Source organism: Lytechinus variegatus, chromosome 8 (genome assembly GCF_018143015.1).
Source record: "Lytechinus variegatus isolate NC3 chromosome 8, Lvar_3.0, whole genome shotgun sequence".
Classification (NCBI taxonomy): Eukaryota; Metazoa; Echinodermata; class Echinoidea; order Temnopleuroida; family Toxopneustidae; genus Lytechinus; species Lytechinus variegatus.
Genome location: NC_054747.1, coordinates 41,216,901 through 41,238,185, shown reverse-complemented (window position 1 = coordinate 41,238,185; position 21,285 = coordinate 41,216,901). Strand labels below are relative to the sequence as shown.

The 21,285-nt window shown below is 36.1% G+C and overlaps 2 protein-coding genes across 2 annotated transcripts; both read left to right on the top strand.

Moving 5' to 3' along the window:
* Positions 1-8,311: 8,311 nt before the first annotated feature.
* Positions 8,312-10,497, top strand: LOC121419496. Its single transcript, XM_041613949.1, has 2 exons — positions 8,312-8,723; positions 10,307-10,497. Exons 1-2 carry the CDS (start codon positions 8,437-8,439, stop codon positions 10,356-10,358), a joined length of 339 nt encoding a protein of 112 aa, XP_041469883.1. The 5' UTR covers positions 8,312-8,436; the 3' UTR covers positions 10,359-10,497.
* A 2,132-nt stretch (positions 10,498-12,629) lies between these two features.
* LOC121419751 (zinc finger protein 570-like) lies at positions 12,630-19,681 on the top strand. The gene is made up of 2 exons (XM_041614208.1): positions 12,630-13,452; positions 18,528-19,681. Exons 1-2 carry the CDS (start codon positions 12,630-12,632, stop codon positions 19,679-19,681), a joined length of 1,977 nt encoding a protein of 658 aa, XP_041470142.1.
* Positions 19,682-21,285: the final 1,604 nt, after the last annotated feature.

Genomic DNA, 21,285 nt, shown 5'->3' with positions numbered 1-21,285 from the left:
TACTACATGTATTGTATAGAGTGCATTTTTTTTACCTGCATACATTTAATATGCCACAAATTAAGGTCTTGTGTGGTAAAAGACCCACATTGCCCTCGTCTAAGGCCAGTATGATTAGACTGTTGTGTGAAATGTATTTAATGTTCCCCTCAAGGCCAGCCAATATTATCATAATTATATAAATGTTCATTGTGGGGATGTCGCAGCTGAGTGGTTATGACTTCTTTCAATCAGAGGGTTCTAATGCCAGCCGTGAGGTATTTTCCTTCTGCAAGAAATTTGCCAACATTGTGCTGCACTCAACCCAGGTGAGGTGAATCATGCCTGAGTTCCAGGCAGGATTAATTCTTTAAAATGCACTGGATACTGAAAGGGGACTTATTATTATGTATTATAATTATTTCTGACAGGTGCTGCTAAATTAATGATATTGTTATATTATGGAGCGTTGTGGCCAAGTGGATTAGTCTTCGGACTTTGAAACAGGGTCGTGGCTTTGAATCCCAGCCATGGCGTAATTTCCTTCAGCAAGAAACTGATCCACAGTGTGCTGCACTCAGGTGAGGTAAATGGGTACCGGTAGGAAGTAATTCCTTATAAAGCTGTGTGCGCTAGCTTAGCCGGGTAATATAGGATCATCTAACAAGGTGGATTTGTGCGCAATATAAATATCCTATATTATTATTATTATCATTATTATAGTAATTATCATTTGTTGTACTTTTAGTGTTACTGACATCATTATCATTATTGACCTGATGAAGACCAGCATCACTAAAAGCATATGAATAAATAGAAAGATGACATCAAGAGCTAGTCAGACTCATCATTATTCTGTGTTTTCTGAGTATGTATATAGATAAATTGTATATGATATTGTGCTTATCCTCCCCCCCCTCCCCACGATCATCTAATGGTACCTCAAGGGTAGGGTGGGATAGGTTAATTTTGGTTAGCATAACATGTGTGGTGTTTATGCCACTGAATATAGGAAGTTTTTTATGGGAAAATGTCACGAATAGTTGGTCTAATACCAATTCGTCTAATTACCAACTCATACATGTACTATCATTTGGTCTGTCATCAGTTTGTCTACTCACCACATAGTCTGCTTTCATGTAGTCTAATGCCATTCCGTCTAATAACCAGTTGGTCCAATAGCCATTTAGTCCATAAACCATTTGGTCTAATTGGAAAAGTGTTAACTGGGCTGAATGAATGAAAAGAAAATGGGTATTAGACTAACTGGTTATTAGACGATATGGTAATAGATGAAGTAATTATTTGGACGAAATGGTTAATGGAACAAGCGGTTGTTAGACAAAATGTTGATGGACGGAATGGCATTAGACTATGAAGGTAGACCATGTAGTGAGTGGACGAGATGGCAGTGGACGAATTGGCAATTTACATGTACTCCCTTATTTCGATTAGACAACAGATATTATTAGTTAATGTTTGTTTAATTTGATTTTTATAAATAAAAATCAATAATGCTAAACAATGTAAGATTTAAATCAATTCATACTGGTTTATTGAGATTCGAAAAAGAAATTAAGCCAAACTGCTTATTCACAGAAAGTAAGAGTGTGTAAGGAGTGTGATGCTGGTTGAATGTGTGTGTGTGTGTGTGAGAGAGAGAATTAGAGGTGGGTGGAAAGGGAGAAATATTCTGCAAGCACAGACTTAGTTTGCAGGCACAGACCCTGATTGGAACTTTGATCAACAAGTGTGTCTCCACGCAAAGACTAGGCCTAATACATACAAAACTTGCTGTTCCATACCTTCTGGACACAAGGCATGAGTAGGCTGTACATTCAGACTCTTAACTCTAGTAAAGGGCTTGCCCAGCAGACTAGCACAGACTCGTATTTCACACTTCAGTAGGGTCCATGCTTTAACCAATCATACATGCCTATATAGTGAGGACTAAACGTTAAAATGCCCGAGTGAAATAAAGCCAGCCACAGTACATAGTGAATCTAGTCTCACTACTTCAGACTCTGCATTATGCAGTATGTGAAGAACAAGGGTCTATGGCTGAAGAGAGAGAACTAGAGAGAGGGAGAGAGAACTAGAGAGAGGGAGAGAGAACTAGAGAGAGGGAGAGAGAACTAGAGAGAGGGAGAGAGAGAACTAGAGAGAGGGAGAGAGAGAAAGTAATTAGAACAGAGAGACAATGTGCTGAGAAAGATGCATGTACATTTATTTCAATGATGATTGGTTGATATATACAACAAAAATTCATTTCATTAATATTGAATAAAATTACAAACGCACTTAAAGACAATGGCATGAAAAGGGGATATGCCTGAACCAACTATATCCAGATGGTGTTTTGCAACCCAAGAAAAAATGGGGGGGGGGTGCTTCCGACCCACCCCAATGGATATGTGCCCCATCTCATGTATATATCCTTGCTTTATCCCTCGGTAGTATTTGCATATGGCAACATGATTCATTTGCGTAATCAGATATTAAAGAGAGTCCAATCATCAAACTGATGTTAAAAAACAGTTTTACAAAACAGTGTAGATACGAACTCCGTACAGATGGAAAAGCTACCCACTCACTATCTTGTATTTCATGTCTTGTGCATATGCAATTTTAAATGTCATAACTTAATTATCTTCCATGCGATTTTGATTCATGTAGTTTCCAGCATTCTTATTTTGCCTTCTTAATTTTCTTAAATTCAAATTCTGCTTTTTAAAGGACAAGTCCACCCCAACAAAAGTTGATTTGAATAAAAAGAGAAAAATCCAACAAACATAACGCTATAAAATTTCATCGAAATCGGATGTAAAATAAGAAAGTTTTATGAAAGTTTTAACTTTTGCTTAATTTCACAAAACAGTTATATGCACATACTGGTCAGTATGCAAATGAGGAAACTGATGACATCACTCAATCACTTTTGTATTTTATTATATGAAATATCAAATTTTTCTCATTTTCCTGTGAAGCAAAGTTTTATTTTTCTCTGAACTTGTGGAATTACCATTGTTTAACATTTTATGGTTCAGTCAAGTTGGTTATTACTGTCAATTCTGTAAAAAATAGAAATATTGTATAATTCAAACAAAAGAAATAGTGAGTGAGGGACATCATCGATTATGTAATTTGAATGTGATTAAATTGTGCATATAACTATTTTGTTAAAAATAAGCGAATTCTTTTTTTACATCCGATTTTGATAAATTTTCAGCAATATGCTTGTCTCATTTTTCTCTACAGATCCAAATCAACATTTTTCTGAGGTAGACTTGACCTTTGGAATCGACGGTCTTTGCATGCCTAGCTAGACAATGGTTTTTCTTTTTTCCTCGAGGAGACATTTGAGGGTTATGCCTCCCCTCCCCCCCCCCATATGCGTAATTAAAGAGCTCAATACCAAAAGGGGTAAGATCCATTTTTCATCAAATTTGATTTTGTTGTCCCAATGTATAGATTTAGTAAATAAGATAATAATAAAGAAAAGTTGAAATTCCCATTAAAAAGGTGAACAAAAATGGCCAAGAAAAATCACCTTTTTTAAAGGGGTTAGATCCATTTCAGTTTATTTGCAAAAGGGGCTATATCCACAAAGGTATATCCTTTTGGTTACACTTCGTAATTCCGAAGCTTCGTAATTCCGAAGGTTCTTTATTCCGAAGGTTCGTAATTCCGAAACACGTAAATTGCCTATACCTCGATGTTCGTTAATCCGAAAACGAAAAAGGGTTCGTTAATCCGAACATTTGTGGCGTAATTCCGACGATTCGTTATTCCGAAGGTTCGATAATCCGAAAACGAAATAAGGTTCGTTGTTCCGAAGGTTCGTTAATCCGAAAACGAAATAAGGTTCGTTGTTCCGAAGGTTCGTTAATCCGAAAACGAAAAAAGGTTCGTTATTCCGAAGGTTCGTTGATCCGAAAACGAAATAAGGTTCGTTAATCCGAAAACGAAATAAGGTTCGTTTTTCCGAAGGTTCGTTAATCCGAAAACGAAATAAGGTTCGTTAATCCGAAAACAAAATAAGGTTCGTTAATCCGAAAACGAAATAAGGTTCGTTAATCCGAAAACAAAATAAGGTTCGTCAATCCGAAAAATGAAAACCGGGAAAGCAGAGGCAGAGGCAAGGGAGGGGGGCGGGGGACACTGTTGCCGTTCAATTATCATATGAGGATGGGAAGGCAAGGGCGGCCGAACGAACGAAATGGGCACTTTGGTGATATTTTCACCTTAAGATTATCATCTGCTTGAAGTCATTGTGTGTTTGATAGTGATTAAGAAGAGAAAAACTTTTTTTGAAGTGACTTCTTATTTTGGCGAAATGTATATTTAGGCTTTATTTTTCGGGAGAGAGTATAATGAGCGAGCGGCTTGGTAAAACAAATTCAAAGGTGAAGTTGTATAACGTTTTTTGTGGTCAATTATTCTTAAAATGGCATTATTGCGAGGTGTTGCGAGCGTGAATCACAAGCTAAACCTTAGGTTATTTCAATAAAAAATGAAAATTAGTTTTTAAAAATCCGAGCAGATTTCTGCTGTCATTAAAAAAGATTTGCATCTAACTAAAGAATTAACACGAGCGCAAAACGCGAGCTTAAACATACTGACCAGAAAAGGAACCTGTTAAAGAAAGCATTTAGTGACCTCTTTAGGATGAATATTGCAATCGAATGAGAGTACGAAGCGCAAGCTGAAATTTTTCAATATTCCAGCCTGAAAACTTAACTTAACTTGTATACTTTAAAGAGTATTTTATTTCGAAAAAATCATGAAAAACGGCATATTTATTTTTGAAAAAGGAACTTTCCCATTTTGGAAAATATTAATTCCCCTGTTTTTTATTCCATTTTTGATGCCCCCTGCCTCCCTCCCGGTGGATCCAACTTTCGTCAAATAGAGGGGGGGGGGGCAATTTTTTTTAAGCCATATTTTCCTTGATCGGCAGTTTAAAGTTGATTTTTGTTTGTTTCTTTGAAAGGGTAGTCCTAACAGTCAATAATTAGCTTTATCCTTATAAAATAAAGTAAATATGTAATAACATGATAAATAGCTATATATTTTTGTTAATATGATGGGCAATATGTTTGTGATCTTCAAAGCGAGATGCCTATGTAACTAAAATTAGACAATAACTGCTAGCAAGAAGCGCGAAGAGAATTTTTAAATATATAAGCTCTGACCTGATCTAAAGGGGACATTTTAAGAACTTTTTGCAGTTAGCCATGAAGACGATGCGTGTTTTAGCCAATGGCGGCGGAACGTATTTTTTTTTTTTGGGGGGGGGGGCAAAGCAAAAAAAGGGGCCAATAGGGGCAATTTGGTGCAAACGGATATTTTCACCATTAGATTATCATCTGTGTAAAGAGGTTGTGTGTTTTGTAGTAACTAAATTGAGCACAATTTTTTAAGTGATCACTAAAGTTATATATTTACGTTTCATTTCTGCGAGCGTAGAGAGCAAGCGGTTTGGGGGAAAAAGTCAAATCTGAAGATGTAAAATTCACCTTTTTAGTCAATACTGTTAGGGCATCCTTGTGAGATGTTGCGAGCGAATCACGTGCTCAAACTTTTGGAAATTTCATGTAGGCCTAGAATGATAATATTGATATAGATATCATTTACCCAGGGAAGCCACTTCAGTTCTGAAAACTATTCTCCCAGCTATTATTATTTTTTTTTACAAGAATGCTTAGAATGTCCAGTTTTCAGGTTGGAAAATCGGAAAAATTTGGCTCACGTTTCTCGCTCGCATCAAGTATTGTTTATTGAGGAACTCATTCTATTCCTGGTTACAAAAAAGAAGTATGAAATGTCCAGTTTTCAGGTTGGAATATCACAAATTTTAAGCTTGCGGTTCGCGCTCTCATTATTTAGTTCGTGAGATATATATTCTATTCATGAGTCACTAAATGCAGTCCTTAAAAGATTACTTTCTGAAGCCTGTTGCATAAAACTTTTTACCTGAGAAAACTCTGGTAAAAACTGAAAACTAAGGTTAGTCTGATTTCCGCCAATGACTTTAGTACAGGGCAAAAACTCCTGTAAAAACAACCTGAGTTTTCTCAGGTAAAACGTTTCATGCAACGGGCCCCAGGTCAGTATATAAACAAATTACAGCTCGCCCTCGCATTAATTCTTTAGAAAGATACACGTCTTTCTCACGATTACAAAAAATGCTCCGAATGCTCACTTCACGTCTTGTTACATGAAATGTCTACTAGTTTCAGCTTGCGATTCGCGCTTTCAACATTTCACAAGGATCATTATTAGTATTATTTTTATTACCAGCAGAAGCTGTTATTTAAAATGACATCCCCTCCAATACAAATCCTATTATCTAGAGGTTGCTCGCACGCTTCCAACACACTTGATCCCCTGCATCTTTAATTAAACCATTTGCTTATAGGCAGCAATTACTCAGATAAAATCGAAATTAGCCTATGCTTGATCAGGGCGCCATTCTTAATGAAATACATGCTTTGGCCCCAACACACGCATGTATCATCGATCGTTATTACTATCACTGCATAATATCGTGTAATCTTGTAATGACAACATCGTTTTTGTTACCAAAATGAATTATTTTCATTTTCGGAAATACGAACCTTATTTAATTTTCGGATTAACGAACCTTATTTCGTTTTCGGATTAACGAACCTTATTTCGTTTTCGGATTAACGAACCTTATTTCGTTTTCGGATTAACGAACCTTATTTCGTTTTCGGATTAACGAACCTTCGGAATTACGAACCTTATTTCGTTTTCGGATTAACGAACCTTCGGAATTACGAACCTTATTTTGTTTTCAGATTAACGAACCTTCGGAATTACGAACCTTATTTTGTTTTCGGATTAACGAACCTTCGGAATTACGAACCTTATTTCGTTTTCGGATTGACGAACCTTCGGAATTACGAACCTTCGGAATTACGAACCTTCGGAAATACGAACCTTCGGAATAACCGAACCTTCGGAATTACGAAGCTTCGGAATTACGAATGTATGCGATCTTTTTTATAGAAATCTTTTTAAGAATATGAAGACAGGCAGATTTTTTTATAACAAATTTTATGTTTACATCATGAAAATCTAGAGAATATGAGAATATTGAAATATGGGAGAATAAAAAAAAAAGATTTTTCAGAATGGTTTTGCCGCAAACAAACTTTTCTGAAGAGAAAATATGCAAAAGAGGTAGATCAATTTTTCCAAAATTTGATTATTATTTTCCTCTTGTCTCAATGTATATATTTTTAGTCGCTCTTGTGATACCAAAGAAAAGTTTAAATTCCCATTAAAAGTGAATAAAAATTGGAAAGAAAAAATACTTTTTTCTTAAGAAAGGGTTGGATCATTTTTTAGTTTTTTCAAGGGGCAAGATGCACAATGGCAATTGAAAAAATATTTAAAAGATATGAAGACAGGTAGAATTCTTTTATTCCTAATTTATATGTTTATATGGTAGAGCAGTATATCATGACATTAAACATTGCAATATTCATGATTTTCTCGGATGATGGTCTTATAAGTATAGATGTATCATGTAACCCCTTTTGTAACAAACTTTTCGATTGAAAGGCGATTTTTCGCCTACATTTTTTTAACAATAAATGAAACTGTCTGGAAATGGTCCTTTTTTAATGATGTTTTATTGTATTCTCTCAAATCAAAATACACATGCAATCACATTCTATAAGCAATTTGTACAAACTATTTGAAACATAATTCCATTACAAATATAATTATACAAATTATACATCAAACTTAAAAAATACTAGAAATTAATACTAATGCGTTTCAAAATGAAATATTAACAAGTTATATGACATGATAAGAGAGAAAAAAGGATAAAATATGTTGTTCTAGTACCTCGCACCCTCCCCCCCCCCCCCGCGTCCCCAGGTTAGGAGCATTCTCCCCTTTATGCCTATATACATGGAAGGGACTCCAATTCTCTGTATTGGTTTTTTCTGTGTTTTTATTCATTTGTTTTGTGTTTTTTTCTCTCGTATATATACTTTTTTTAGTTCCAATAATCGATGCTCATTAAAACGAGCAGCATTAATTTGCAAATAATGCACACAACCTATGTGCCGAAGAGACTATAGAAAAAGAAAGAACGTTTCTGAAGTGAAATTTCATTGACCAGGACATATTCCTCTGAATCCTCTCTCTCTTAATTATAATTTACTGTCCACCCCCAAAGAATAAAACAAAAAATGACAAAAATAAAACCCGACCCGCCCCCTCAAATTTCACGAACAAAGAATTAAAGAGCGAGAGATTCGCTCCATTTTATGCAGCGCCATCACACGAGCAAAGTACGGTATCTCATTATAATGGAAACACGGCTTGGTGGAAATGTTTGCAAATAATTAATAAATAATCAGCTGAAAGTATTTTTTGCTGAATATTGACTGTGTCGATTGCTTATTATCGATCATGGCTGAGATGGGGTTGCCTGGCCGTCTTGCTCTTTCGCCAACTAGAAAAGAAACTTCAACCAGAATGGAGTATCAAGATGAACAACATGAGTCCTTCGTTAGACGGGACTCGATCGTCACGGCAGCCAGCATCACCGGGGACGACTCCGGCCAACAAAGCACCTATTGCGAATGGATTAACGTTCAGTTTAGAATAAGAATTGTTACTCTCCTGCGATGGCGATCACTCGCACAAAACCTTGGTTTTAAGGGAGATGATCAAATGGCTTCATATTTGTTAAATATGTAAGTTAAAAAATGTGTTTTGGGCTTTTTGGGAACATTTATGATTTAAAACGCCAGATCTAATAATATTAGCATAAAAAAAAGATGAAACGAATAAATAAGTTTAAATTAAATTAAAGATTCGTGTTTTAATTATACTTTTGTTTTGATCTAAATTAAAACATCTGTTTGTTTTACAAAAAAGTGTTTTATTAAACACTGTGTAACACTACAGGGGTCATTTAGGGTCAATGAACTTAGAGTTAGACCATGTTGGGGGAATCCACATCAAAATCTTAACCTGAGGTTAAATTTTTGAAATGTCATAACTTGACCTCAGGTTAAGATTTCGATGTTGATTCCCCCAAGACCTAGTTCATTAAACTTGGACATAAGGTCAATCATGTATCACCAAACATCCTGCATGAGTTTCATGTCACATGACCAAGGTCAAAGGTCATTTAGGGTCAATGAACTTTGGCGATTTGGGGGTATCTGTTGAATTACAATCAAAACTTTAAAAGTTTTTGGATCTGATTCATGAAACTTAGACATAATAGTAATCAAGTATCACTGAACATCCTGTGCAAGTTTCAGGTCACATGATCAAGGTCAAAGGTCATTTAGGGTCAATGAACTTTGGCCGAATTGGGGGTATTTGTTGAATTACCATCATAACTTTGAAAGTATGTTGGTCTAGTTCATAAATCTTGGACATAAGAGTAATCAAGTATCACTGAACATCCTGTGCACATTTTAGGTCACATATGGGTTATCTGTTGAATTACCATCATAACTTTGCAAGTTTGTCGATCCGAATTTTGAAACTTGGACATAAGAGTAATCAAGTATCACTGAATATCCTGTGCAAGTTTCAGGTCACATGATCAAGGTCAAAGGTCATGTGAGGTCAATGAATTTTGGCCACATTGGGGGTATTTGTTGAATTACCATCCTATCTCTGTAAGTGTATTGGTCTAGTTCATAAAACGTGGAAATGGGAGTAACCAAATATCACTGAACATCTTGTGCGAGTTATAGTAGTTTTCAAAGTCAGCAATGCTGCTATGTTGAATCGCGTGATGCAGGTGAGATGGCCAGAGGCATTCCACGTGTTTGACTTGCGTTTAAACGCAACTCTTTCTGCAACGGACCCCAGTGCAGTAGCAAGAGATACCAGACCTGGGACCCATTTCATAACAAATTTGCATTAACAGATAAAAGCTACTGCAGCCCTTTCTATATGATGGGTTGATGGTAAATTTGTTTTAGAAATCATACAAGAATTACCAGGCCAGGATGAGATGAGCAGGAGACAAATTTGTGCTGGTGTAAAAAATAGGATATTTTTTTCATTATTTTTTTGTATTATTTTTGATTGGCAGTTATCCTAGTCCTACATACAAAGTTGAAGTCCACTCCCCCACAAAATGAATTAGATGATTAAAAAATAAATTAAGCAATTCAGCATGGATGTTCCCTCAAGCGAAATTCTGCTCACTTTACTATTTAGATTTAGAAGCAGAATGCTGAAAATTTCATAATGTGAGCCCCCTTTAAAAATGTTGATTAACTTTGTTGATTTGTATTTTTTTTTATTTCAGGTACTATGAACAAAATATAGGATCAACATCTCGACAACAAAAGAGAGAGTAAGTGTTGCCATGTTCCAGTTATCAGTCATTACATTAGAAATGTTGTACTCTTTCAGATGTAAGCATTTCAATAGACCTATATACAGTGCGTAAAGTTTACACTTTGAAAAAGCCCTGGGAATTTAAAAATATACAACACGTTGGTAATTTTTTCACATATATTCTTTGGTTTGGGTCTCATCTATCCAATGAAATTAAAAGTTATGACAGAATTTTATACTTGAGTGAGTACAGTCAATTTTTGTAAAGCTTGCAGAAATCTGTTTGCGCAGAAATGCTCGTTTTCACGCAATGTCAAGGGGAAAGGACAAAATCAAACTTACCCTGCGAAATATTTCTCATACATTTCCCTTGCACTTTTAGTTAATTGACATAAAACGGATACATACAAGCATTTTGTAACAATTTTGCCACCCAAATTGAAATTTCAACACTTAGTATAAAGCACAACCCGTACCCTTTTTGTACCAGCTGGATCTAAGGACATAAGTGAATTTTTATCATTTAAAGTGGGTTTACATTTCATTTTCCATGTAATACTTGTTTCTCCACACTTTTCATCAGCTTGACAATCATTAAGAAAATGAAAAATCAAGCCTAAGCCATTTCATTTAAATTGCAGCTCAGTGTAAGGCAAATATCGTCACGATAGCCTCGGTGTGTGGGGGAATGGATGGGGTGCAATGCACTCTTTGAAGTGTTTTGGGCAAGGAAATAAGTTTAAAAGGGTAAAAATATCTTCAAATCTATTTTACTAGCTAAAATCCACATGTTCTTCATGATTAGGGTCTACTTTTGTTCGCATAACTATTTCAAAGTTCTGCGCAAATGTTTTTTCAATAACTTTTCAAAAGTAAGTGGTGCTCACTCAAGCAGAAATATTTTTTGACATTTGCTTAAATGGAACTGTACCAATGTTTAATGTGGAAAAATCTTCTGGATATTAAAAATGTATAATTTTTTCTCAGTGTAAACTTTTTTTTTTAATACGCACTGTATGTATCTCTCAAAGGTTTTTGCATCGGTACTCGCCCATTAACCGTTCCGAACATCGGGCAGTGAATGAACAGCGGGGAGCGCCCGTTCCCAAAGTTCGGTGCCCAAATGGTAGCTCCCCCTATATTTAATAATTGTGAGTGAAAATTTGCTGACTACCCCGGTATTTCATGGAGGGCTGCTCCCCCGAATCAGAGATATATTCTCCACATGTGATCTTTGAAGATTAGCTGAACGTTGTAATGGAAATTGATAAAACAGAAGAATCTTGTGCTGATGTAGACACAGTGGCGGACCGTGACCGATGAGGCAGAGCATTGGAGGGGCACAGCATTGTTCACAAACAATACAGTGCCCCATCCAATCATTGTCTCCTCCTGGTCATGGTCTGCCACTATGTAGACATGTACATGTAGTTACATACTTTTGGTACAATTGAACTTTTCCAGTATTTTCTGTGCATTATTGCACAACCATGCATTTCCCTATTGTCACGCCCATTGTGCCAGTAATTTGGTGCTTCTAGAGGTTTGCTTTGTTGTGGATGTTTCAATCTCCCACTTTTATCTACCTCCTTTATAAAAAAAAATACATCTTTTAGCAGACTCAAAGGTTATTGAAAAAAGGAGGAGAAAGAATCAATAAAATCATCCTCACAAACAATGTCATGGTCGGGTTGATTGTTAGGAATTAGGACTCATGACACCTACATGAAAGAGGTGCCTTTCTCGTAGACTAGTTGAAGATTTACTATACATGTAGTATGCTTTTTCAGATAATCAATATTATAATCCATTGTGTGATGAAATGCCCAGGTGAATACTAAAATGAATCATGCCACTGACCCGAGAACCAAAATGAAGGGCTACACTTTTTTGTTGGAAATGTACATGTAAATATCTGGGACAAATTATTTGTAATGCCTTATTACATTGGTAATGCAATAAATTCATAATTGATAAGAAACCAGATCAAACACTACAAGTTAGCTTTTATAAAAAAAATCCCTTTCTAAATGTTCAGATAAAAGTTATAGCCGTCTAAATAACAGAGCGTATTATACATGTACCACATAAAAGGGTTCACTGCTTAAAAAAATGCAACACGGAGGGTTTACGGGTCATTACACAAAGAGATTAATAAACAAACAAAAAAGTGTTGATTTGTTATTTGTAGCGTTAGAGTTAATTCCATCGCATCTGATTTTGAAGATTGCACACCAAATAACCCTGCCTTATTTCTCCTATATCTGCTAATCTCTGACAGAACACCTCAGATGCCTGGAAAAGTGAAAGAAACAGTTGCTACCAGTTCTTCATTACCCCAAGCTAACCTGGACAGGAGGGAAGTCATACAGTGTGAAGCATTGTCAATACAGAGTCAGAAAGGAGAAAGAATGCACTTAGAATACCTTGATAACATGCAGGAAAGAGAAGGTCCAGCTCCAAGGGATAGATGGACTAATGATGGTGGTGATACCCACGGTGATACGGTCGGTAGCAAGGAGATGGAGGCTCGATGGACTAATGATGGTGATACCCACGGTGATGTGGTCGGTAGCAAGGAGAAGGAGGCTCGATGGACTGATGATGGTGGTGATACCCACGGTGATGTGGTCAATAGCAAGGAGATGGAGGCTCGATGGACTGATGATGGTGGTGATATTCACGGTGATGCGGTCAATAGCAAGGAGATGGAGGCTCGATGGACTGATGATGGTGGTGATACCCACAGTGAAGCGGTCAATAGCAAGGAGATGGAGGCTCGATGGACTGATGATGGTGGTGAAACCGACGGTGATGTGGTTAGTAGCAAGGGGATAGCAGCTCATCCATCAGAAGTAGGAGAACTCCATTGCCTTATAAAGCAAGAACCTGAAGACACCAATAGTGATGATGACATCACAAATAAAGATGATACTAATGGTCTCCATAACAACGAGATGGAGGTTCGTTCGTCAGGGAAAGGGGCACTCGAGTGTGTTATTAAGGAAGAACCTGTTGATATTGGAGAAGAAGATCCTGTGGACTTTATCAAGAAAGAACCTGTCAGTGTGGAAGGATCCTATCTGCATGAAGGACCTTCCTGCAGCACACAAGGTTTGTTCAAATAGTTTGTCTACGGGAAAAGAAAATATATTTTGGGGCTTTTTTCATAACTTTACACAATTGCCTATTATATCTGCAACATTGGACAAACTTTAATATAATAATTATAGGCATTTATATAGCGCCATCTATCTAGAAATATTCTATTCCGAGGCGCGTTGTTATTATCATTACCCCGGCTTTAGCTCGAGCTGCCTTTCAGCGCTCATGCATTCAAGGAATTAATCCTGCCGGGTACCCATTCACCTCACCTGGGTCGAGTGCAGTACATTGTGGATAAATTTCTTGCTGAAGGAAATTACGCCATGGCTGGGATTCGAACCCATGACCCTCTGTTTCAAAGTCAGAAGACTTTCCACTGGGCCACAACGCTCCACGTTAACAGTGCAATGAGTGTGGATTTTCCAGGGCTACTTTTCCAGGCAATTTGAGCATTTCGCGGGCGAAATCACCCGAGCCCCTGTGTAATTTTTTCCTTTCTGTGTTATGATTTATAAATACTGTTCTAGTGTACTCTATATATGTGGAAGTGTCATAGTGTAGGGCTATGACTCTCAAAATGTAATCAGTGGGCCATCTGTTCCAATGCAACTGCGGCCAACCTCCTTTGGCAAAGCATCAATCCGCACTTTACCACTCTCCACCCAGGTGTTGAATGGGTAGAAAGTGAAAGTGTTCATGTATGTACATCTAGTATGTCTAGCAATTAAGTCTTGAAGTGTTGTTGGAATGCTCCCCAAGGGTGTCCAGGATAACTCGCCAAGTGCTTAGAATGCAAAGTAAATGGAGCGAAAATTATTACAGTATGAAGCAGGTCGAAAGAATACCAACTTTCAAATCTTTACGTCCAGGGGGGGGGGGGCATTTCATAAAGCTGTTTAGTATGTTACGCATGACTTCAATGAACACTTGAACATTGTTCACTCGGTCTTCTACGTTCTACTCAAACAGTTGACATTGGCTAAATCTATTTGGTCTGCTTTATGCTTCTATTAATAGGGTATTTGTAAGCCATCTAAATTGATTCTATTAATTTGGTCTAAATGCTGTATTGTCTGCACTACACTTTGTCTAATTCTTTACATGTAGTCTAATGCCTAGTTGCTCTGGTTTCTACTATGTCAAATGAAAATTTAGTCATTATAAGCCGTATAGACTTGTGATGTTTGACTTCAATGGATATTACAGCCCAACTGGAAATTACAAAAATGGTACTACATGTAAAGCAAAATGGAAATTTCATGTACATGTAGACCGAATGTTTAGTAAACAAATTGGTTGAAAAATGATGAGACAAATCTGAAAGAGATGAATTGGGTGTAGATCAATCAGCAAATTATTATTCATCCTGCTCTTCTACTTAGGTGGGAACTCAAGTATGCAGAGCACCTATATGAACTATGAAAACCGTAGGAGATTGTCAGGTGATGCATCACATGATCAGTCACATGGGAGACATCTATTAGAGGAATTAGGAAGTCTCCTTGAAAATCATTCTAAGCCATATGCTAGGGTGAATTGCTCAAGTGAGTATTACTCAAAACTTTTACCAAGGCAAGTGGATCGCCCACAAGGACATAGTTCTGTTGACAGTGATGCCATGTCTGATCATGATGATGGAAGTCTTGGTAGAGACCTTGCAGTGGGCTGTGGTGTGAAATCTGACAAAACATCAGGTGATGAATCATGTGACCAATCACATGCTCAAGGACAGACTGCGACTGACAGTGATATTGTGTCAGATCATAATGGTGAAAGACTGGATGGAGACATTTCAATGGACTGTGGTGTGAAATGTGAAATGATATCAGGTGATGCATCATGTGATAGATCACATGGTCAAGGACCGAGTTCAGCTGACAGTGCTACTATGAGGGATCATTCTGACAAAAGATCAAGTGTGAATTTAGACAGCACAACAAAACATTCTTCCCATGACTGTTCAACGAGAACCACCGAACACGACGATGAAGGAAGCACTTTCCTTTGCTCAATTTGCCAGCAACAATTTACAAGCAGAGACAGTTGGTGGCGGCATGTAAAAATCCACTTGGACGATAGGTCTCTGATCTGTTCCATCTGCAATGAAAGATTCCTGCAAACGACCGACCTGAAGAAACACATGGCAGTTCATTCAGGAAAAAAGCAAGATGAACGTTTGGTTGATGACGATGCTGGTTGTAGAAGTAAAAAATGTATGGTATTCTATATACAAGGAAAGAAAGATTCAATGAGCCAGGAGAGTACAGGACAGAAAGCACGTAAAAGAAACCACATCATTGAAGAATACTATAAGTGTTATTACTGCGATAAGCTTTTTAGCTCATCCCATAGTCTGCAAAGACACACAAGGTCTCATCTTGAAGAAAAGCCATATGAGTGCTCAGTTTGTAAGAAAACCTTTTCTGAAGATCGTCGGCTGCAAACTCACATGAAAATCCACAAGAATCGTTGGCCGAAGCTAAAAATTCGCTATTTCTCTGACCCAACATAAGGTACTATATCAAGGTTTCAAAAATCATATCTAAGAATTATCCAAAATTGATTACATACATGTAAAGGCCATTCTAGCATTCTAGCATTACAGACATTACATTGTACATTCAGATAATCTCTGTATTTGAAAAGGTTGATAACAGATAAAATAAGTTGTAGTTCCTAGTTAAATACTTGATAGTAAATTTGTGGGTATACAGTATACTTCAATTGCATTATCAGTGAATTTCATAGGAGTCAGAATTCTTTTGATTTTTTCAACATTGTAGAAGATAGAAAGTGATTTACTGTCTGTTAAAAAAATAAAGCTCTGTGGTATTAATGGCCGATTGTATTTTTTCTCTCCAATTTTTTTTTTCTGATTTGTGATATTAAAACAGTAAGAACATGTGTGACCACAATTCAAGTAATTTTATTCTGTTGATCCTTCCAGGGGCCCTTCTTACAAAGAGTTGCAATTGATCAGATCAATCACAACTATGGAAAGCCAGCAAAGTCAAAATATGAAATGCATGTTTGTTTTAAAGTCATTGATTTCTTGACAATTTGGTGTGTTTTCCTTTGTTTACAAAGGACATTTCGCAAATTTCCTGTAGAAAAAATTATGACGCTGATGGATTTCCATAGAGTTACAATTGATTGGATCAATAATAACATTTTGTAAGATGGGGCACATATGTAATCATTCTTGATAACTGCCTGGGAAGGATGAATAAGATAATTGTCTCCACCATAAGGAATTAGGAAAGACCAAGCGTAAGAAATATACCATGTGAAATTTTTTTTTTAAATGTGTGGTTTCCTATACCATACAGTAATCAAGGGAGTCGGCTTTGACAGGTCAATGGCCTTTCTGACTTCCACATCCGCTACATTTTATTTTCATTTCTTTTATATTTCTACCATTTTTTTATTGCTTATACTGTGATTTAAATTCTTTTACTCCTTTGTTGTTGTATACTTGTACATATACATGTATGTTTTTAAAGGATGTCAAATAAATTAATTGTATTGAATAATAGCAAAGTCAACAGTTAGGTCAGGGTCTAAGTTAAACCTGAGTTCAGAATAAGGACCTAAATGTTCAGACATGGTAGATACAAATGAAGCTGATTTCAGACACATAGGTCTTGAATCTATCTATATCTGCAAAAGGGATAGATTTTACATCTAGAAAATAACCTTTACAATTTCTGAAAACTTGTAGTCTTAATTGAAATTTGATTTCAAATGGATATCTGTTTTGTAATTTAGGTAAATTCAATGAATTTTCCTACGAAAAATAAAGAAATGTAACATTTTTTTTATTTTTATAATTAAATAATTAAACTAAATATCACTGTCCCTGTCTATGGAGGTAGACAGATTAAGTTTGGAAATGTTTGTTCAATCTAATTCTTTATTTTATAGATTCAAACATACAGTAATACATGTTTTAGTATTATATACCAAAAAAAGCAATTAAGTCAGTTGACAGTTGACAGATTAATATTTTAAAGAGATTACATGTATAAAATAGAGCATAGAATTGGAAATGGAAATGAAAAATTTAAATGTTTGTTTTACAGTCTTTGTCTATATTTTGTTATTTGTTTTTAACATTATGGCCCCATTGCAGATTGCTTGTGATAAATTAGGAAGCCTATTGATTTTGAGGTCAAAAGGTCAAAGGTCAAGATCACAGTGACATGTTTTCATCTTATCCTTCTACAGTCCTTGTAAACGTGATAACTTTAGTTGAACTTAACCTAGGCTCATATAATTTGGTGTGTATGATACTAGCATAGATCTCAGCAATTCTATTGATTTTTAGGTCAGAAGGTCAAAGGTGAAGTCGTCACCTTCCACTTTTCTTGCTTGACCAAACTCCATTTCCGTGTGACAGGCAGGCATATTATTTGCTCTACTTAGCGACACTCTTGTTGATAAAACTTAAAATTTGAAATTACAGTTAAAAGCTACTGAAATCATTCAATCTGATTGTCTAAGAAATTGTGTATTTGTTATTACATCAAGGCTTTATGTAACAGGCTTGTGATTTATCATTAGAAGTGATCACCACTCAGGAATGTTCTTAAGCACAACTAATACAAACTGATTAATGGTACACCTGGTTTTGTACACAATATACCCTTATTTTCCCTTATTAACAATTTACATTTGAGTATTAAATAATGTTCTTTAAATATTGATACCTTGAGGAGTGTTATGGCCCAGTGGATTAGTCTTCTGACTTTGAAACAGAGGGTCGTCGGTTCGAATCCTAGCCATTCCCTGCGTAATTTCCTTCAGCAAGAAAGGTATCCACATTGTGCTGCATTCAACCCAGGTGAGGTGAATGGGTACCCGGCAGGATTAATTTTTTGAATGCATGAGCTCTGAAAGGCAGCTTTAGCCAAAGCCTGGGTAATAATAATAACAACACACCTTGGGATAGAATATTTCTAATTTTTCTAGATAGATGGTTCTATATAAATGCCTATTATTATAATTATCTTTGCAAAGATGAAAAATGTGTATTATGGTTGTGACTAATGTTCCATATATTACCCTCTTTGTTTTGTACTTAGATGAGAATTCAAGCCAGCTGAGCTTCCATCAAAGATCAGAGAACATTCAGGTAATATCAGGTGATACATCATATGACAGGTCACATGACCAGGAGCATCTGTTGGAAGATTCATCAGATACTGTCATTGGAAGTCAATCAAGTTTATCTGCCCATGATGGTCACTCACGTGGCTCTGGTTTCTTATTAAACGTGGATTGCTCTCAAGGATCAAGCTCTTCTGAAGTTGTTTCTGAAGCCAATAGTTTTCTCTGTTCTGTCTGCAAAATGGTGTTTGAAAACAGACATGACTTGTGTAAGCATCTCAAACATACACATGGAGTAGAAAAGCCGTATGACTGTACCCTTTGCAGAAGAAGTTACAAGTTTCGCTGTGAACTGAAGAGACACCTTAAAGGTCATACTGGCGAGAAATGTCGTTCAGGATCAAGTTCTTCTGAAGTTGTTTCTGAAGCAAATACTTTTCTCTGTTCTGTCTGCAAAAAGGTGTTCAATGAAAAAGATGGATTATGTAAGCATCTCAAATTTATTCGTAGAGTAGAAAAGCCTCATGAGTGTACTATTTGTTCAAGAAATTTTAAGTTTCGCTGCGAGCTGAAGAGACACCTAAGAGATCATAAAGGAGAGATGCGGCATGCGTTTTCCTCTGGGGATAAACGCATCTGGGATATGTACAAGCTAAATGACCTTATGGCAGTCCGCATGTCAGGAAAGAAACGTTTTACAAAAGAGAAGCAGTTTCAATGTTCATTCTGCAGTAAGACGTTTACCGGAAACTCATCCCTGAATCGACACGTAAAATCCCACATGGAGGGAAAACCATTTCAGTGCACAGACTGCAGTATGAGGTTTCTCGATGCTAGCGCCCTCGCTAAGCACGCAACAATGCACTCTGGAGAGAAACCCTTTGAGTGTTCTATATGTGGTAAACGCTATGCTAATAAGTATCACTTTGCTGATCATATGAAGCTTCACACTGGTGAGAGACCATACGCTTGTCCAATGTGCGAGAGAAGATTTATTAGAAAAGCAGATATGAAAAGACATGTGACGATCCATACCGGAGAAAGACCTTATGCTTGTTCTATGTGTCCTAAGAGGTTTAGGAATAGGAACACATTTGTTCTGCATTATGAAAAGACACACAGATACTAACTGAACTTCAATAATTGAAGCCTGGAAATCTTTGGGAAAGGCTCAGAAATCTGAACTGTACTCAAGGATAATCATACAGCATCCCAATATTACAAATTTGTAGTGGTCAAGGGATGAATTTTCAGCCAATTCAATTCCAATTTGGATGTTTTTTCAGCTGTTAGAATTTAAATTTGGCATCTAACACACTCTCTTTGTAATGTTTTTATAGTATGTTCTTTACACAGTTTTCAGTAATTTGATATTACAAAGCTACAGACTAAGTTGTGAAGTGCTAAGAATCATCATTGCATCTTAAGCTATAAAGAGCTCTATATCGTTATTAATAATATCAGTCCTATGCCCCATGGCTATGGTGAAGCACTATAACTATAAAGCTGTGTGCAATAACATTGGGCACTTGTCTGATAATCGCTACATGTACAACCAACCATTACATGACTTTTCAAGTTTTAGAAAGTAGAATCTCAAATCAGTTCTTATGCAGTCATAGTATTATACAACTCAAAGGAATATCAAAGAATGAATAAACTGTAAAACAGTCAAAGATTGGAAGGTCTGAAACAAGAGAACACTTTATCTGTAAAATATGTTTGCTTACTTTAGATTAGGCTTGCATTGCTGGCCCCAATTAGTTATGGGATTGACACTTTACTATGAAATTTTGGAAAACTTGAAAATACTTGCCTTACTTGATCGAAGCATCAAGTTAGTAGCATCAAATTCACATGCTACATTTATTTATATGACAGAAAATAATAAAAAGCCTGTATTTTGAATTCAGGGTTAAAATGTGCTATGATTATTGAAAGCCAAATTTTGTTTACTTGTGTTTCTTTATATGTTACCTACTGTGCTTTCCTGATTTTTTTAATGGTAAAGATTGAAGACAACTATCTTTATCTTTCCTAGGCAGTTAAGAATGATTTGTGAGTCCAATGAGCTGGTAATTTTAACCTCTACTTTTAGAGATTTATGACATGATTGGCTATCCATAATTAAACAACAAATTTAGACCAGAGTTTAAATTAAACCCGACTTCAGAATTCATGCCAATGTGTTTACATGTATAGTTTGGAGAACTTGTCTCCATTTTAACAAAATAAATTTCATCAAAGATTATATTACACCAAAAATAGTAGTTTAATCTTATTTTTTTACAGGACAAAATTCAATTTATGTATGATTGTAAACAATAACAGTAAAAAAATAATAAGTGGAGAGATGAAAACATCTTGCTCAATGTACATTCATGAAGACATGAATGGAAGTGTTTGTCATTCCTTGCCAAGTGTTTATGAAATTGCAATAGTTGTTTTGTCTGTCTTATTTAACCTATCTGTTCAAATCATGAATCTTACATTAAATTATTATAGGCCTTGTATGTGATTCTGTATACCTTATTTGTGAACTGACCTGTTAAGCATACATGTACATGTGCTGCTGGTCATTATTTATGTGTACATGTATACCAGTGAATAAATATTGATTATAAAATCATCACAAAGACTGCATTTATTACATGTAGAAATCTTACTCCAGAGAAAAGTGTTCCTACAGTCAAGAAAGATCCTGGGAAAGCTTGTAGTCATGGAAAGTCAGGG

Excerpts from the sequence above, each read along its gene's own strand:
- LOC121419751 (XM_041614208.1), top strand. The coding sequence starts at position 12,630 with ATGCCTGGAAAAGTGAAAGAAACAGTTGCTACCAGTTCTTCATTACCC. Across the intron at positions 13,453-18,527 it reads ACCTTCCTGCAGCACACAAG|ATGAGAATTCAAGCCAGCTG; the intron begins GTTTGTTCAAAT and ends TTTTGTACTTAG.
- LOC121419496 (XM_041613949.1), top strand. The coding sequence starts at position 8,437 with ATGGCTGAGATGGGGTTGCCTGGCCGTCTTGCTCTTTCGCCAACTAGA. Across the intron at positions 8,724-10,306 it reads GCTTCATATTTGTTAAATAT|GTACTATGAACAAAATATAG; the intron begins GTAAGTTAAAAA and ends TTTTTATTTCAG.